At 40.4% G+C, this 13,787-nt stretch overlaps 1 protein-coding gene across 3 annotated transcripts in view; it reads left to right on the top strand.

Moving 5' to 3' along the window:
- MED13L (mediator complex subunit 13L) overlaps positions 1-13,787 on the top strand; it is a 289,482-nt gene that overhangs the window by 256,838 nt on the left and 18,857 nt on the right. For all 3 annotated transcript variants that reach the window (XM_029218820.1, XM_029218811.1, XM_029218827.1), the window contains 7 exons: positions 1,256-2,193; positions 6,383-6,562; positions 7,177-7,400; positions 9,277-9,469; positions 10,157-10,583; positions 11,174-11,393; positions 12,659-12,847. In XM_029218820.1, coding sequence (XP_029074653.1) covers positions 1,256-2,193; positions 6,383-6,562; positions 7,177-7,400; positions 9,277-9,469; positions 10,157-10,583; positions 11,174-11,393; positions 12,659-12,847 — 2,371 coding nt within the window. The remainder of the gene's footprint in view (positions 1-1,255; positions 2,194-6,382; positions 6,563-7,176; positions 7,401-9,276; positions 9,470-10,156; positions 10,584-11,173; positions 11,394-12,658; positions 12,848-13,787) is intronic.

The following is a 13,787-nucleotide window of genomic DNA, read 5'->3' as shown; positions in this document are numbered from 1 at the left end:
AAAGGAGTCCAATTAGACTCATATTACACACTTATTATTTTGGTCTCTGAGATAGCGATGATTGCTGATCAAGGTTTCTGGGTCATTTGTTATCTGTACTAAAAGACACCACTGTGCCTCAGATTTAACATTTCGTTGCAGTGACTGATTTGGATTTTCAGGTTGATAAGTTAGGCATAGCTGATTAAAAGTCATAAGAAAATGATTTGAAGAGCCATTACTTTATGACATTCTTCTTTCAAATTATAAGTGAATGAATACGTACTTTATTGGAGGAACATTAGTTTAAGCACAGTATTAACAGATTTCAGAAGAATTTTAAGTATTTAAAAAATCTGTTTCTTTTGATACCTTCTAACTGGAAAGAATAATCCTGCGCTGTTTTACATGTACATCTAAGAATATATATCAAGAAAATTTTATTACAATAATAAAATAGCAGAACATTGCAGACACTGTTTTGTTTTCCATGTGGCTATTCCAAAAAGAAGTCGCTGCTTATGAGAAAATAGGTAGCACAGTGTGATCAGTCTCTGGGAGCTAAAAATAGTTGTGCTATATAATGCATGACATATTGAAAAATAAAAAAATGAACGAATTGCCTACCACCCTAAAGAAATCTGTTAGAGGTTTGGAAACTGTGATGCAATATCTATACTTCTGGGCAGCTACTTAACTAATACTAAGTCCTTTTAGCAGCATGTGTAGCATTTGTATTAATTGTAATATAGTACTGGCCAGTGGGTTTCCTAAAATAGAATTCCCTCATGGTCACTCATTACTATAAAAATGCTAGCCTAGATAGGACTACATTTTGGAAATTAGAAAAATGTTAAATTTTCATGTGCATTTGATTATAACTACTTTAGAATCATATGTAGATTATAGCCTCAGAGAACAAGTACACTGGCAGAATTTCAATTTCAAAAAATGACAAAAATGTAATTGCAAATTAGATGGAAATTTCATCCTATGGTCTTCTAGCTACTTTGGCATCTGAGCTCAAGTGTTAAAGTTCTGTTTAGTAGTTATACGTTTTCAAAACTACATTGCCCAAATCCAGCATCATGTTTTCTTGTAAAAGTAGTTACAGTTCCCTCAAAAGATTAAGATGAGGCTTAACAGAAAACTGAATAAACCAAGTGATAACGTGCATAAATAGGAAATGCAGAGGCCAGGTTGGGGTGATTATTTGTGTATTCCAGCACCTGTGACCGGCCTCCCGTTCTCACTTGGTGCTGTCTCTTTGTTGCAGTAATGTGCCTAGTGTCGGGAGCCTAGCAGATCCAGATTATCTGAACACACCACAGATGAACACCCCGGTGACGCTGAACAGCGCTGCCCCAGCCAGCAACAGTGGAGCAGGAGTTTTGCCATCTCCAGCAACACCTCGCTTCTCTGTCCCCACACCACGAACCCCCAGGACCCCAAGAACTCCCAGAGGAGGGGGCACTGCCAGTGGTCAAGGGTCTGTTAAATATGACAGCACCGATCAGGGGTCACCAGCCTCTACCCCCTCTACCACACGGCCTCTTAATTCTGTGGAGCCCGCCACCATGCAGCCAATTCCTGAAGCTCACAGTCTCTATGTGACTCTGATTCTTTCTGATTCCGTGATGAATATCTTTAAAGACAGAAACTTTGACAGCTGTTGCATCTGTGCCTGCAACATGAACATCAAAGGGGCGGATGTTGGGCTTTACATCCCCGATTCTTCCAATGAGGACCAGTACCGCTGTACCTGTGGGTTTAGTGCGATCATGAATCGCAAACTTGGTTACAATTCGGGACTCTTCCTGGAAGATGAGTTGGATATTTTTGGGAAGAATTCTGATATTGGTCAGGCTGCCGAAAGGCGCTTAATGATGTGTCAGACCACCTTCCTTCCGCAGATGGAAGGAGCCAGAAAATCCCAGGAGCCACCGATAAGCCTTCTCCTCCTCCTGCAGAATCAACATACACAACCTTTTGCTTCACTGAGTTTCCTGGACTACATTTCCTGTAACAATCGCCAAACTCTTCCCTGTGTGAGCTGGAGTTACGACCGGGTGCAAGCAGATAATAATGATTACTGGACGGAATGCTTTAATGCCTTGGAGCAGGGTCGGCAGTATGTGGATAATCCCACAGGTGGCAAAGTGGATGAAGCTCTGGTGAGAAGTGCCACTGTGCACTCTTGGCCTCATAGCAATGGTAGGTTTCCCAGAATACAAATTTGCTTTGAAAATTGTCTTGGTGTGATGATAACTTGCAAACTTTCTTTACTTTGTTATATATGACAGAATTTTAAATTTCATTTATTAAGAAATAGACATAACTAAAGTGAGAGCTATCTTGATATCACCCTAAAGTTAAGAACGGGGAGATGTTTTATATTGAAACACATTTGGAGAAGAGTAATTATTTTGTGGAAAAAAAGTTGTCTAGATTATACAAACTGATAATTTGCATACACTTTCATGTTTAAGTCTTCTTTTTAGTTTAAGTTTATGCATTCTTCTGGGTCAAGTTTCCATAATACTTCTTCCAGGAAGCCTTCTATCCATTTACCAGAGTATTTTCTCTTTCCTCTGATTTCCCAGCATTTTGTGTCTCTGGTAACAATGATCACATTTTACTTTGCATTGTGGTTACTGGGGCACGTCACTGTCTTAAAAACTCCAGTTGATAGGGCTTCCCTGGTGGCGCGGTGGTTGAGAGTCCGCCTGCCGATGCAGGGGACACGGGTTCGTGTCCCGATCCGGGAAGATCCCACGTGCCGCGGAGCGGCTGGGCCCGTGAGCCATGGCCGCTGAGCCTGCGCGTCCGGAGCCTGTGCTCCGCAACGGGAGAGGCCACAACAGTGAGAGGCCCGCGTACCAGGAAAAAAAAAAAAAAAAAAACTCCAGTTGATAAACGTCTTTGGAGTTGGGCTCTAAGAGTGCTGAGCAGCCTTGCTGTTCCCTTTCCTTATTGATTCACTATCTATGCTATAATGTGTCCTGAAGGGATAGAATGGTGAATGAAAGGGACAAGGTACCTGCCCTCAGGGACTTTCTAATCTATTTTGGAAAATGGATAAGCCTTCTCCTCCATCCTCCAATTAAATAATATGCTTATTTATTTAATTATTCGAATCAAATAAATAAATAAGCATATTATTACAAACCATTATAAGTGATGAAAGCACGGTATGTCAGGGGACACTTCCTTGAAGAAGCAGTAACATTTGAGATCCCAACGATGAGTACAGGTTAACTGGGTGACGAGGGAGGGGGCGGGGAGCCCTGGCCCAGGCAGAGGAGGGGCGAGTGCAATGGCCCAGCGTTATGTAGAGCGTGGGGCCTTCAGAGAACTCAGAGAAGCCTAGAGACCAGCAGCGCTAGCTTGTCAAGAGCCTTTTGAGACATGCTGGGCACTGGGTCTTCATCCAAAGAGTCTTAAGTCAATGATGGGTTTTACGAAGAGACATTGACATCAGATTTGTATAGTTAGGAAAAAATGTGCTCTATAAGGTGGGCTGTGGATTAGAAAATGGCGAGAATGGATTTGAGGAGACTGAGAAGTTCCTGCAGTAGATCAAATAAGAAACAGTAGCTTGGCTTAGTGTCCTAGCAAAGGAGATGGAAAAGAAGTGGAAACATTCAAGAGATGTTTGGGAAGTATTATTGCAGGACTTGGAAATGGGTTGGATTTGGGGGATCAGGGAGAGTGAGATATTAAGGAAGACACCCAGGTTTGTGACATGTATACTTGGACGGACAGTCGTGTCGTTCAAAGACAAGTGTACTGGGAGCTTCCCTGGTGACACATTGGTTAAGAATCTGCCTGCCAATGCAGGGGACACTGGTTCGATCCCTGGTCCGGGAAGATCCTACATGCCGTGGAGCAACTAGGCCCATGCGCCACAACTGCTGAGCCTGTGCTCTAGAGCCCGCGAGCCTAGAGCCTGTGCCCCGCAACAAGAGAAGCCACCACAATGAGAAGCCCGCGCACCGCACCGAAGGGTAGACCCTGCTTGCCACAGCTAGAGAAAGCCCGCACACAGCAACAAAGACCCAACACAGCCAAAAATAAATAAAATTATTTTAAAAAGATGAGTGTACTGGAGGAATATCAGGTCTGGGGAGAAAGGTCATAAATTGAGTTTTGGAAGTTTTAAAGATTTCTCTTGAGATATCCAGGTAGAGGTGTCAAGTAGACACTTGGGACTTCATGACCTGGAGCTCAGGGGAAAGGGAGTATATGGCACGTAGATGATAACCCAAGTCAGGGGCTCGGAGGAGGAGGAGAGCTCACTGGGGAGGAGGACTGTATGGAAAGAGAGGAGGGCCTGGGACAGAGCTTTACTGAGTTCTGCCATGTAACCAAGTTTCATGAACGAGAGCGTGGTCAACAGGCATTCAGATTCAGCCAGGCTTTTAAGATAAGGATTAAACCAGTCTTTTGACCATGGTAAGAGCTGTTTCTGTAGACGGGGGAGCAGAGGCTAAGCTGGAGGAGTCTATGTGTGAAAGAAACATGGACCCTGCTTCAGAATAGTCGTCAGTCTTGCAGGGGAGAAGGTTATATAAGCAAGGAGACTTCTTGGAGGTGGAGACTCCTGAGGAAATATTTCAAGGGTTATACTCATTTTTATAACTGCTTAGGTTTAAGTAGAGTACCTTATACTTAGCAGGCCTTTAATTAATGTCTGCTGCATGAATTTATGAATTAAACTCTTTCCCCTAAAGAATTGTGGGTGATTATCTTAGGTGGTTTCTTTTACTAGACAGTGGCCTTCAGGTAGAAAAACAGTCTGTGTGGGTGGATCAGTAGTGGCATCTTTGGATATGAAGAATAGCACTTTTTTTTGTAGGCGAGATGTGGGTTTCAAATTCAGATGCTTAAAACTACCAGACAGATAATGTAAATGAATGATGTGGAGATCCAGGTTTGCAAAAGTCAATGACGTAAATTGTGTCGTTTCGCAACATACTTTCTGTTTTGTATGCACAGGAATAGAGTTCACAAAGAATTACTTCTACTTTTATTTTTCTCTAACCTGTGGTTCTCTTGGTGTGTCATTTTCCTACTTCTGATAGAGCCATGGGTACAAGAGATACTTTACTTTTTCCTTTCCTATAAGAAGAAAAGAAGCACAGGCTTGAAGATCAAGGTGATAAGTGCTGCTTCAGTCTCAGGCCAGCTGGGGTGGGGGGAGGCACGGGGGGAGCGTCAAGAACTGTCTGAAGGGGACAGCTACTCCTTGGCTCCAAGTGGTGGTCATCCAGGAATATGATGGCCTCAGCCCCAGGGCTGTCAGGCAGTTTTCCAGTTTTTCAAGAGAAGCTGGAAATCCAGATTTGCATATGAAATTTCCTGAGAAATTCGTTCCAGATTGAAAAACAAAAACTCTGTGCCATCAAGTTGCAGCCTGTGTTTGATGTGGGGACACATCTAAAAATGTCTTAAGACCCCTTAAGCACCCTGTGTTTCAGATTTAGTTGGTAAATAAACCACAGATTTCCATCCATGCCACTTTCCTAATCAGCTAGAAAAGCAAGAGGAATGAAAGGTCTTTAGGAACCCAGCTGTGCAGATTCATAGCTGACCATCTCCAGCTTAAGTAGTTCTTTCTTCAGATCTTTTTGAGAATTTGACGAGCATTATGGACCTTCTCCCTTGGGGTAAAACACACCTATGCTCATGCATGCATATGCAGTTTGGGGTGGAGTTTCAGAGGTTTTTCAAATTCTAGGTTAAGAAACCCTCTTGCAGGAAGAACATGTTCTGAAACCATGAATCTCCTACCTTCCTCTCTGTACAGATGAATTTCAGGCCTGTCATTGCCTCTGCCCTGTTTTCATGTGCCTCTGCCTGTGTAGAAGGTCATCTTTCTCTTTATGCATTTTGTATCTTGTGAAAATATTTTCATTAAGAGCAGTTTTTAAAGTTTTTAAAAGCTTCAAGTTCCTTTTTCCCACTCATCATATAATCAAAACATGGATTTTTGTAAATAAAAGTAATTAAGAAACTAAAAGTAAGAAACAATAATTAAGAAATTTTTGCGGCTCTCTTTTCTTAAGAACAACCTTGGAAACAAGTCTGTATGATTTTTAAAAGTCAGGCCTATCTACCTTTCCACTTTTAGGCAGTCCTGTAGTTAACCTCTTTTATATAGATTAAACTATTTTCCCTTTTATTATTTCCAATAATAAATAATAAACTATCTTCTACTTTAGAAGATTGTCTTTCCTCTTGACTCCTAAGTCGGGTATTTTAGAATCTACTGTAAGTAGACCCTGCTGCCAGTGATGTCTCTGTCGTGGAGTATAACTGAGGTCCACAATGGTGGCAAGAAGAGGAGTGTGCCAGCCCCCCTTTATGATTCCCCTTCCTTTTCATTTCATTTCTCTTCCAGTGCTGGACATCAGCATGCTCTCCTCCCAAGATGTGGTCCGTATGCTGTTGTCCCTGCAGCCCTTTCTCCAAGACGCCATCCAGAAGAAGCGCACGGGCAGGACCTGGGAGAATATCCAGCACGTGCAGGGACCACTCACCTGGCAGCAGTTCCACAAAATGGCAGGACGGGGAACCTACGGTAGAATCCTTCCCCTGTTTAAATTCCTTCAGATTTTTGTTCTATGAAAAGCAGCTTTAGTTACTGTCAAGTCCTTCCCTCACTGACAAAATAGAACCTTTTTCCTCCTGACTATTATAAAGTTTTATAATCTGCCTGTTTTCCAGTAGTCAGTTTTGGAGATAATCTTTCTAAATGTCTTTGGCATAATCAAGGTCAGTGGGGCAAATAATCCCTAAATAGACCATTTGTTAGGGTCTCCTTATCTTCCTGGTCCTCACTGCATTTTCATCTGGATGAACTTCTGAACTAGTTCTGTCAGCTTCTTCATAGTCAGGATTATAGTGCTTATCTTAAAGGAAATGACATAGTGCTGTTTGGAAAACTAACTTTAACCTGCTCTAGTCTGCTCTCTGATCTTACTGAAACTTTATAAGCATGTTCTGACTCATTTAATTAAGGTTCTTCATCAGGGGCCATTAGAGGATTTGAAGAGTACTTTTAAGAGTATCATGTCAACCTACAATAAAATTTCTGATGCCAGAAATAAGACTAATGCACCAGAGAATTCTCAGTTGTCGAGGTTGTGGGAAACAGACCCTGAAGCACTTTCCTAAACTGCAATCTTGTTTTAGGTTCTGAAGAATCTCCTGAGCCGTTGCCCATCCCCACTCTGCTGGTAGGCTATGACAAGGACTTCCTCACCATCTCGCCATTCTCCTTGCCATTTTGGGAGAGGCTGTTGTTGGACCCATACGGGGGCCACCGTGATGTTGCCTATATTGTGGTGTGTCCAGAAAATGAGGCCTTGCTCGAAGGAGCCAAAACTTTTTTCAGGGACTTGAGCGCTGTATATGAGGTGAGAAGGATATGAAAGATGAAAATTGTTTGTATGATACGAGTACTCAGGTTGTTTCTAGTTACGACTAAATTTTAAAGAAAAAATATTTTCAAAGTAGGACTCAAAGAAAATTTTCACATAGTTGGAGGATGAAGAAAAGGATTACATTGGCAAGTTTTTCAAGGAGTACATTGCTTTCCCATGTTAGCTTTTATATTTTATTAGATTTAAAGATTTTCCTCTACCAGCCTTACCACCCATCTTAAAGTCCCGTCAGCTGTTTTTTCCCCATTTATGTGCTCAAGTTTAAAAGTATTACTCACCAGGGGATAGTGGTTGTTCAGAAGATGAGCTTTATGAAAAGAAAGCACATCTACTCTTGGGGCGGGCGGTGGGGGGCGAGTTCCTGAAAACAGTATAAAAATGTTTAGCTTGAAAATTTCTGAATCATAATAAGTTTAATGACTCATGTCCTTGTTTTATTTAACACTCCATCTTAATACTAAAATTTTGGTACAGATTAATAATGTGATAACCATAGTAATATAAAAGCCACTTAGATAATTTTATATATTTAGTACATAAATTCTTGTTACTTTTGAAAAATTAGAATCATGTCTGTCTTTGAAGAGTTAGTGCCACATTTCTTCTGCTAAAGTACATAGACATAAGGTTTTTGTACCTTATACTTCTGTTATCTTTATATTTGACAAGAATAAATGAAATTAGTATTTATAAAGTATTTAGAGCTGCGACAGGCATATTATAAGCATTACAAAAGTGTTTGCTAAATAAGATGCCAAGTTGAATTTCAAAAATACTCCATAACGGAACATTCACTATCTATAAGTGTATGAGTACACATGAAATAGTAAACTTACGTGTTGCTACCAAGAAGTGAGAAGATGCTAAAGTATGAGATAATGGCATCAATTAAGCCACTGAAGGAAATCCTTGGATACAGTAATTTCTAAACAGTGCCTGATTCATGATGCCTAATAATATTAAATCATAATTACCCTAACACAGAAAACTTCTCTAAGCAATCTTAAAGCCCAGCCTTTCTTTTGAGTGAAGCTTTCAACATAAGTTCCAAAACATAAAGGGACTGCCAGATCATTTTAGGATTGCTCTTTTGGCAGTAATGCGCACCTGCTTCAGAAGAGTGTACACTAGAGAATTTTTAGGGGCTTGGTAAGCCTCCTGCTCATCAACTCTAGTAAGGGCTAATAATATGGGCTCTTCTGCTGGTGAACAGGTAGCTAGGTAGCTTACTTTGTGCAGGTATATTCTCTGCCATAAGCACCCATTTAATGTCCTGCACGTCAGTAACAGAATCTCATTGTGCTAAAACAACTATTTACTTTTAAAAAGTGATCAGCATATCCACTGTTTCCGTGGCCTTTGCTATTGGTGATCTCCAAATGTCTGTAACAATGTAACAGATGGCCCATAAAATTTTAATGTTTTCTTATGGGAGAACATCATAAGTCGGGATTACTTAAGAGGTTTTAGTGGACATATGTCTCAGTCAGCCTAAGTAGGCAGGAATCTGGTTAATTCTTTATTTGACCATTAGCAATCAGGTAGTGCTCAGCAATCTTCCCTTGTGCTGGAGGAAGTGGTTGGGGTGAAGAAACATTCATTTTTCTTTAAAAGAAACATTTTTCCTTAGAGAGCCTAGTCCAGGTTTTGGAGAGACAGAGAACAGTTTCAGGTACATTATAATTACCAGAAGGGACCAGCATATAATGTTGGTTTGGTTGCGTGTGGTAATGCTAAAAGACAAAGGAAAATGCTTCCATGTGTATGGTCAAGGATCTCCGTGGTAACGATGTGTACTGAACGAAGGAGTGGTTCCTGTTGTAAACGGTGATCTGGTTTGTGCCGTCAGATGTGTAGACTTGGGCAGCACAAGCCTATCTGCAAAGTGCTGCGCGACGGGATCATGCGTGTGGGGAAGACCGTGGCGCAGAAGCTGGCGGAAGAGCTTGTGAGCGAGTGGTTTAACCAGCCGTGGGGCAGCGAGGAGAGTGACAATCATTCCAGACTCAAACTTTATGCGCAAGTTTGCCGCCATCACCTAGGTAAATGGGGATGTATTTGGCAAAGTAGAATTTGAGAAATAGCAAATCATTCCCCCTGCTCCCTATTAGACATGCCACATTATACTTCTTTTGTCTCGGGAAATGTTAGTGTTCCATTACTGTATTTATTTAGGTCTAATTTTTGCATTCTAAGTAGTTAAATGCTAATTTTTATGTGCATGTATATTGTTTAAAAGCTATTTACAGTAGCCTAAGGAAGTCATATCTAATTTACTCCACATTTCGAAAATGTAGCAGCATGACTTGGTATTAACTGCTTTATTTTAACCCAGATTCCCAAGAGAATCTTAGATGCTTACAAAGCCTTACGCACATAGGAGCATAATATACCATGATGGCTGTAGAGTATACGGCCTCTCCGTTTTCAGTGAATGCGTATGGAATCAGTCTGAAAGGCAAATGTTACAAATGATTGATTTTCTCCTCTCCCCCGCCCCCCCCCCCAAATAAGGCTCTTCCCCAGAATTTATACTAAGTAACTCCACATTTATTTCCATGTTTACAGAACCTACAAGCTTATGTTCAGTGGTAGAGATAGCATTTTGGGTGTCATAGAGTAATGCAACCTGGAAGCATAATTGTTTTAAAGTGACTGTTCTGAATATCTGCTTCAGCCAGACACTGCAGAACGTTCCTAAAGTCACCTCTCTGCGTGTACACTTTCAGCACCTTATCTAGCCACTCTGCAGCTCGACAGCAGCCTGTTGATACCACCTAAGTACCAGACCCCACCAGCAGCAGCACAGGGACAAGCTACACCTGGGAATGCGGGGCCTTTAGCTTCAAATCCAGGATCGGCAGCCCCCTCAGCTGGCAGTGCATTTAATCCCACCTCCAATGGCAGTTCTGTGAACCTGGCAGCAAGTAGCTCCGCATCTGGTTCCTCTGTGCCACCAGCCTCGACATCTGCCTCTGCTCCCATTATTAACCAGATAAGCACTACCTCTTCTTCAGGATTCAGTGGTAGTGTCGGAGCGCAGAACCCCAGCGCTGGGGCCAGCTCTGCAGAGAGAACGCAAGGGAACATAGGCTGTGGTGGAGACACTGAGCCTGGGCAGAGCTCCTCTCAGCCCTCACAGGATGGACAGGAAAGGTACGGTACTCTGACCAAGACGAGTGGCTTCAGCTCGGACCCCTTGTCTACTCTTCCTCTGCACCCCCAGCCCCCTCGACTTCATGAGTCTCTAAACCTTGTAAAGGGTGGTATTTCTCTTCTTCCCTCCAGAGAGTAACAACTGTCAGTCTGTAGTTCAGTGTTAAGAAATTTGAGAACTTCTTATAAACTTCTTATTATTATATTACTAGTATAATGGTAATATATACTTACTAATTAATATACTTAATGTAATTAATATTACTGTTAATACTCTTATTATATGAACATAATATATGGATAATAGTAATCTCTTACTATTAACGTAACAGCATTATAAAACATCTTTGTAGAATGAAGCCACGGTGTGGTGGGGGGGGGAGTTAAAAAAAGAGATCTCATTTTAGAGGAGCATGTTGTTGTTTCCCATCCATCTGGATGCTAACTGATTTGGTTTGCCTTCATTTTGGTACATATTAATGTTGCATTTAATCTGTAATCATTGTCCAGGAGTCAGTGTGCTCTGGAATTGATTTATTTTGTATAATTTATATTTATGTTGTGCATCTCATAAGTGACTCTCTCTGCAGTGTTACAGAAAGGGAGAGGATAGGAATTCCCACGGAGCCTGACTCTGCAGACAGCCAAGCCTACCCTCCAGCTGTTGTCATTTACATGGTGGACCCCTTCACTTATACCGCAGAGGAAGACTCCACTTCTGGAAATTTTTGGCTGTTGAGTTTGATGCGCTGCTACACAGAAATGCTGGATAATTTACCTGAGCATATGAGAAATTCTTTCATTCTCCAGGTAACTATTTGCAAGTTTATTTTTTACATTGTTATTGTTTTTATGAAAGTAAACAGGTTCATGATTTTTAAAAAAATTGTATGTATTAGAAAAAAGTATTCTTAATTCTGCCTTTTAGATTCAGCCATTATTAGCATTTTGGTGTTTTTCTAGCCTTTTTTCTGTGTTTGTTTACACAATTGAGATCATACTTTTCACATAATTTTTAGTCTTTTTGTACTTAAAGTTATTCATGAATATTTTTCCACCTTATTTAAAATTCTCACCAAGCAGCATATTTTTTATAGACTGCATATTTTCCATGTGCAACTGTTTCTCTACAGTTAGATATAATTACTTTTTTTTTTTACCTTTTCACTGTTACAAATACAACTATAAGGCGGTCCAGTGGTTGGGACTCTGTGCCTCCAATTCCGGGGCCTGGGTTCAATCCCTGGTCGGAGAACTAAGGTCCCACAAGCTGCACAGCATGACCAATAAATAAATAGGTAAATGGATGAATGAATAAATAAATAAAGCCATAATAAACATCTTAAGGTATAATCTGTCACATTTCAAGTCATTTCTTAAAGTGGATTCTTTGATAAAGATACTGATAAATAATGCCAGATTCCTCTCCCAAAATGTTATAGTTATTTACATTTCTTTCAGGAGTGAAGGAGCATGCCAATTTTCAGTGCACCCTTGCCAGCTTTATAGTGTAATAATTTTTAAAAATTTATAATTTAATAGGTGAAAAATGATGTCTTGGGTGTTTGGATTCTTGTTTTTCTGTCACTTTAACTCAAGCCATATTATAGAATTAAAAGATTGAAATTAAAGCTACCAGTATAGTTTGTTGATAGTTTTTCATTGATTTGAAGTTTGTGCCTCAGATGACTAGACAATAATTCCAAAGATGCCATGCATACTATGCGTATAACCTTACAAAAGTGAGAAGTATATTTAAAAGCAAGTTTTTAAATTTAGGGGCATGGCAACAATAAACTGATAATTTATCTCTAAAATGGGAACAGGGTAATTTCTAAGTGACAGTGTAACTTGACCAGCAGAGTGACACCTCTTCTTAAATTGCTGGTATATTTGGAATATAGGACTTTATGTCACTGAAAGGAATTAAGATTGAATTATACTATGTTTGGCATTTCTGTATTTTAAAACTAAAGTTGCCTCCCCCATTCAAGTAAAGAATTCATACCATTTCATTTTCGAACTGCCTTGTTAGCATATTAGATCTCTATTTCTAGTTTTATTTGTATTTGTAGATTGTGCCTTGCCAGTACATGCTGCAGACAATGAAGGATGAACAAGTTTTCTACATTCAATACTTGAAGTCCATGGCATTTTCAGTGTACTGCCAGTGCAGGCGACCTCTGCCTACACAGATCCACATTAAATCCCTCACAGGATTTGGGCCTGCCGCCAGCATTGAGATGACTCTCAAGAACCCAGAGGTAGGTAGCAGCAACAGGGCAGAAATTTGCAAGAAGACTACTTTTATGCTAAAGATGCAAACCAGGAGAGTTGCTTGCTTGGTTGGTCTTCTACCTTTATTATAAGAGTGGTAGGTTTCTTTAATCCTTAAGTTGAAATAGAGGAGATACTTCTCTGAACTTGTATAATTTTTTGAGAAAAGAGGCAAGCAAACTCTTGCCATTTTTTGATGTAAGACCTAAGGCAACAATACACTTATCCCTTTTACTTACGAAAGTTCAGTTTTCCTATATTTATTTTGTTCATCATTGTTTGAAGCTAATTTGTGTCTTAAATCACTCTCCACCTTCCCCAGCTCATTTTGTTCCCTTGGAACAGCCACTGTGTATGTGTTTACTCTGCACAGGCCCCTCATTTTCTGATGCTTTCTCCTCCCCTTGTCTCAGTGCTTCTGTATGTAAATGAACGCTTTTGCTCTCCATCTTTGTAAACCTGTTTCCCACAGATAAGTACCTCAGGGGGAATTCTAAAACACCAAAGCAAAACATGTTTTAAACAGAAGTTGTACACTTCTTTTGTTTTACTAATCACCTTATCCTGAAGGTAGATATACAGGGCAGTGTTTAGAACTCTCAAAGCCTTCAAAAATCAGTTCCCACAACTTTTGCATGAAAAATTACCCATTAATAAAGGCCAGCAAACACCTCTTCACCATTAGAGAACTTAAAAACACCAAAAATTGCTAATTTTAGTTGGTAATGTAAGTTTTTGTGGAAAACTAAAAAAATGACGCACTACTTAATACTGCATTTGTTGTAACTTGGTTCAGGTCAGCTTGGTCCCAAGAGAGGAAACTGCTTAGCTGACAACTTATATTCGCTCTGGGGTTATAGAAAATTTCTATCTTTGGCAGTTTTAGATTAGTTTATTCTCTTGAGTCTGTATTTTTTACTTTTGTGA

This window comes from Monodon monoceros, unplaced genomic scaffold (genome assembly GCF_005190385.1).
Source record: "Monodon monoceros isolate NGI ecotype Baffin Bay Population unplaced genomic scaffold, NGI_Narwhal_1 Super_Scaffold_1, whole genome shotgun sequence".
NCBI lineage: Eukaryota > Metazoa > Chordata > Mammalia > Artiodactyla > Monodontidae > Monodon > Monodon monoceros.
Note: the sequence above shows the minus strand (reverse complement) of the source record. Positions and strands in the feature narration are given on the sequence as shown.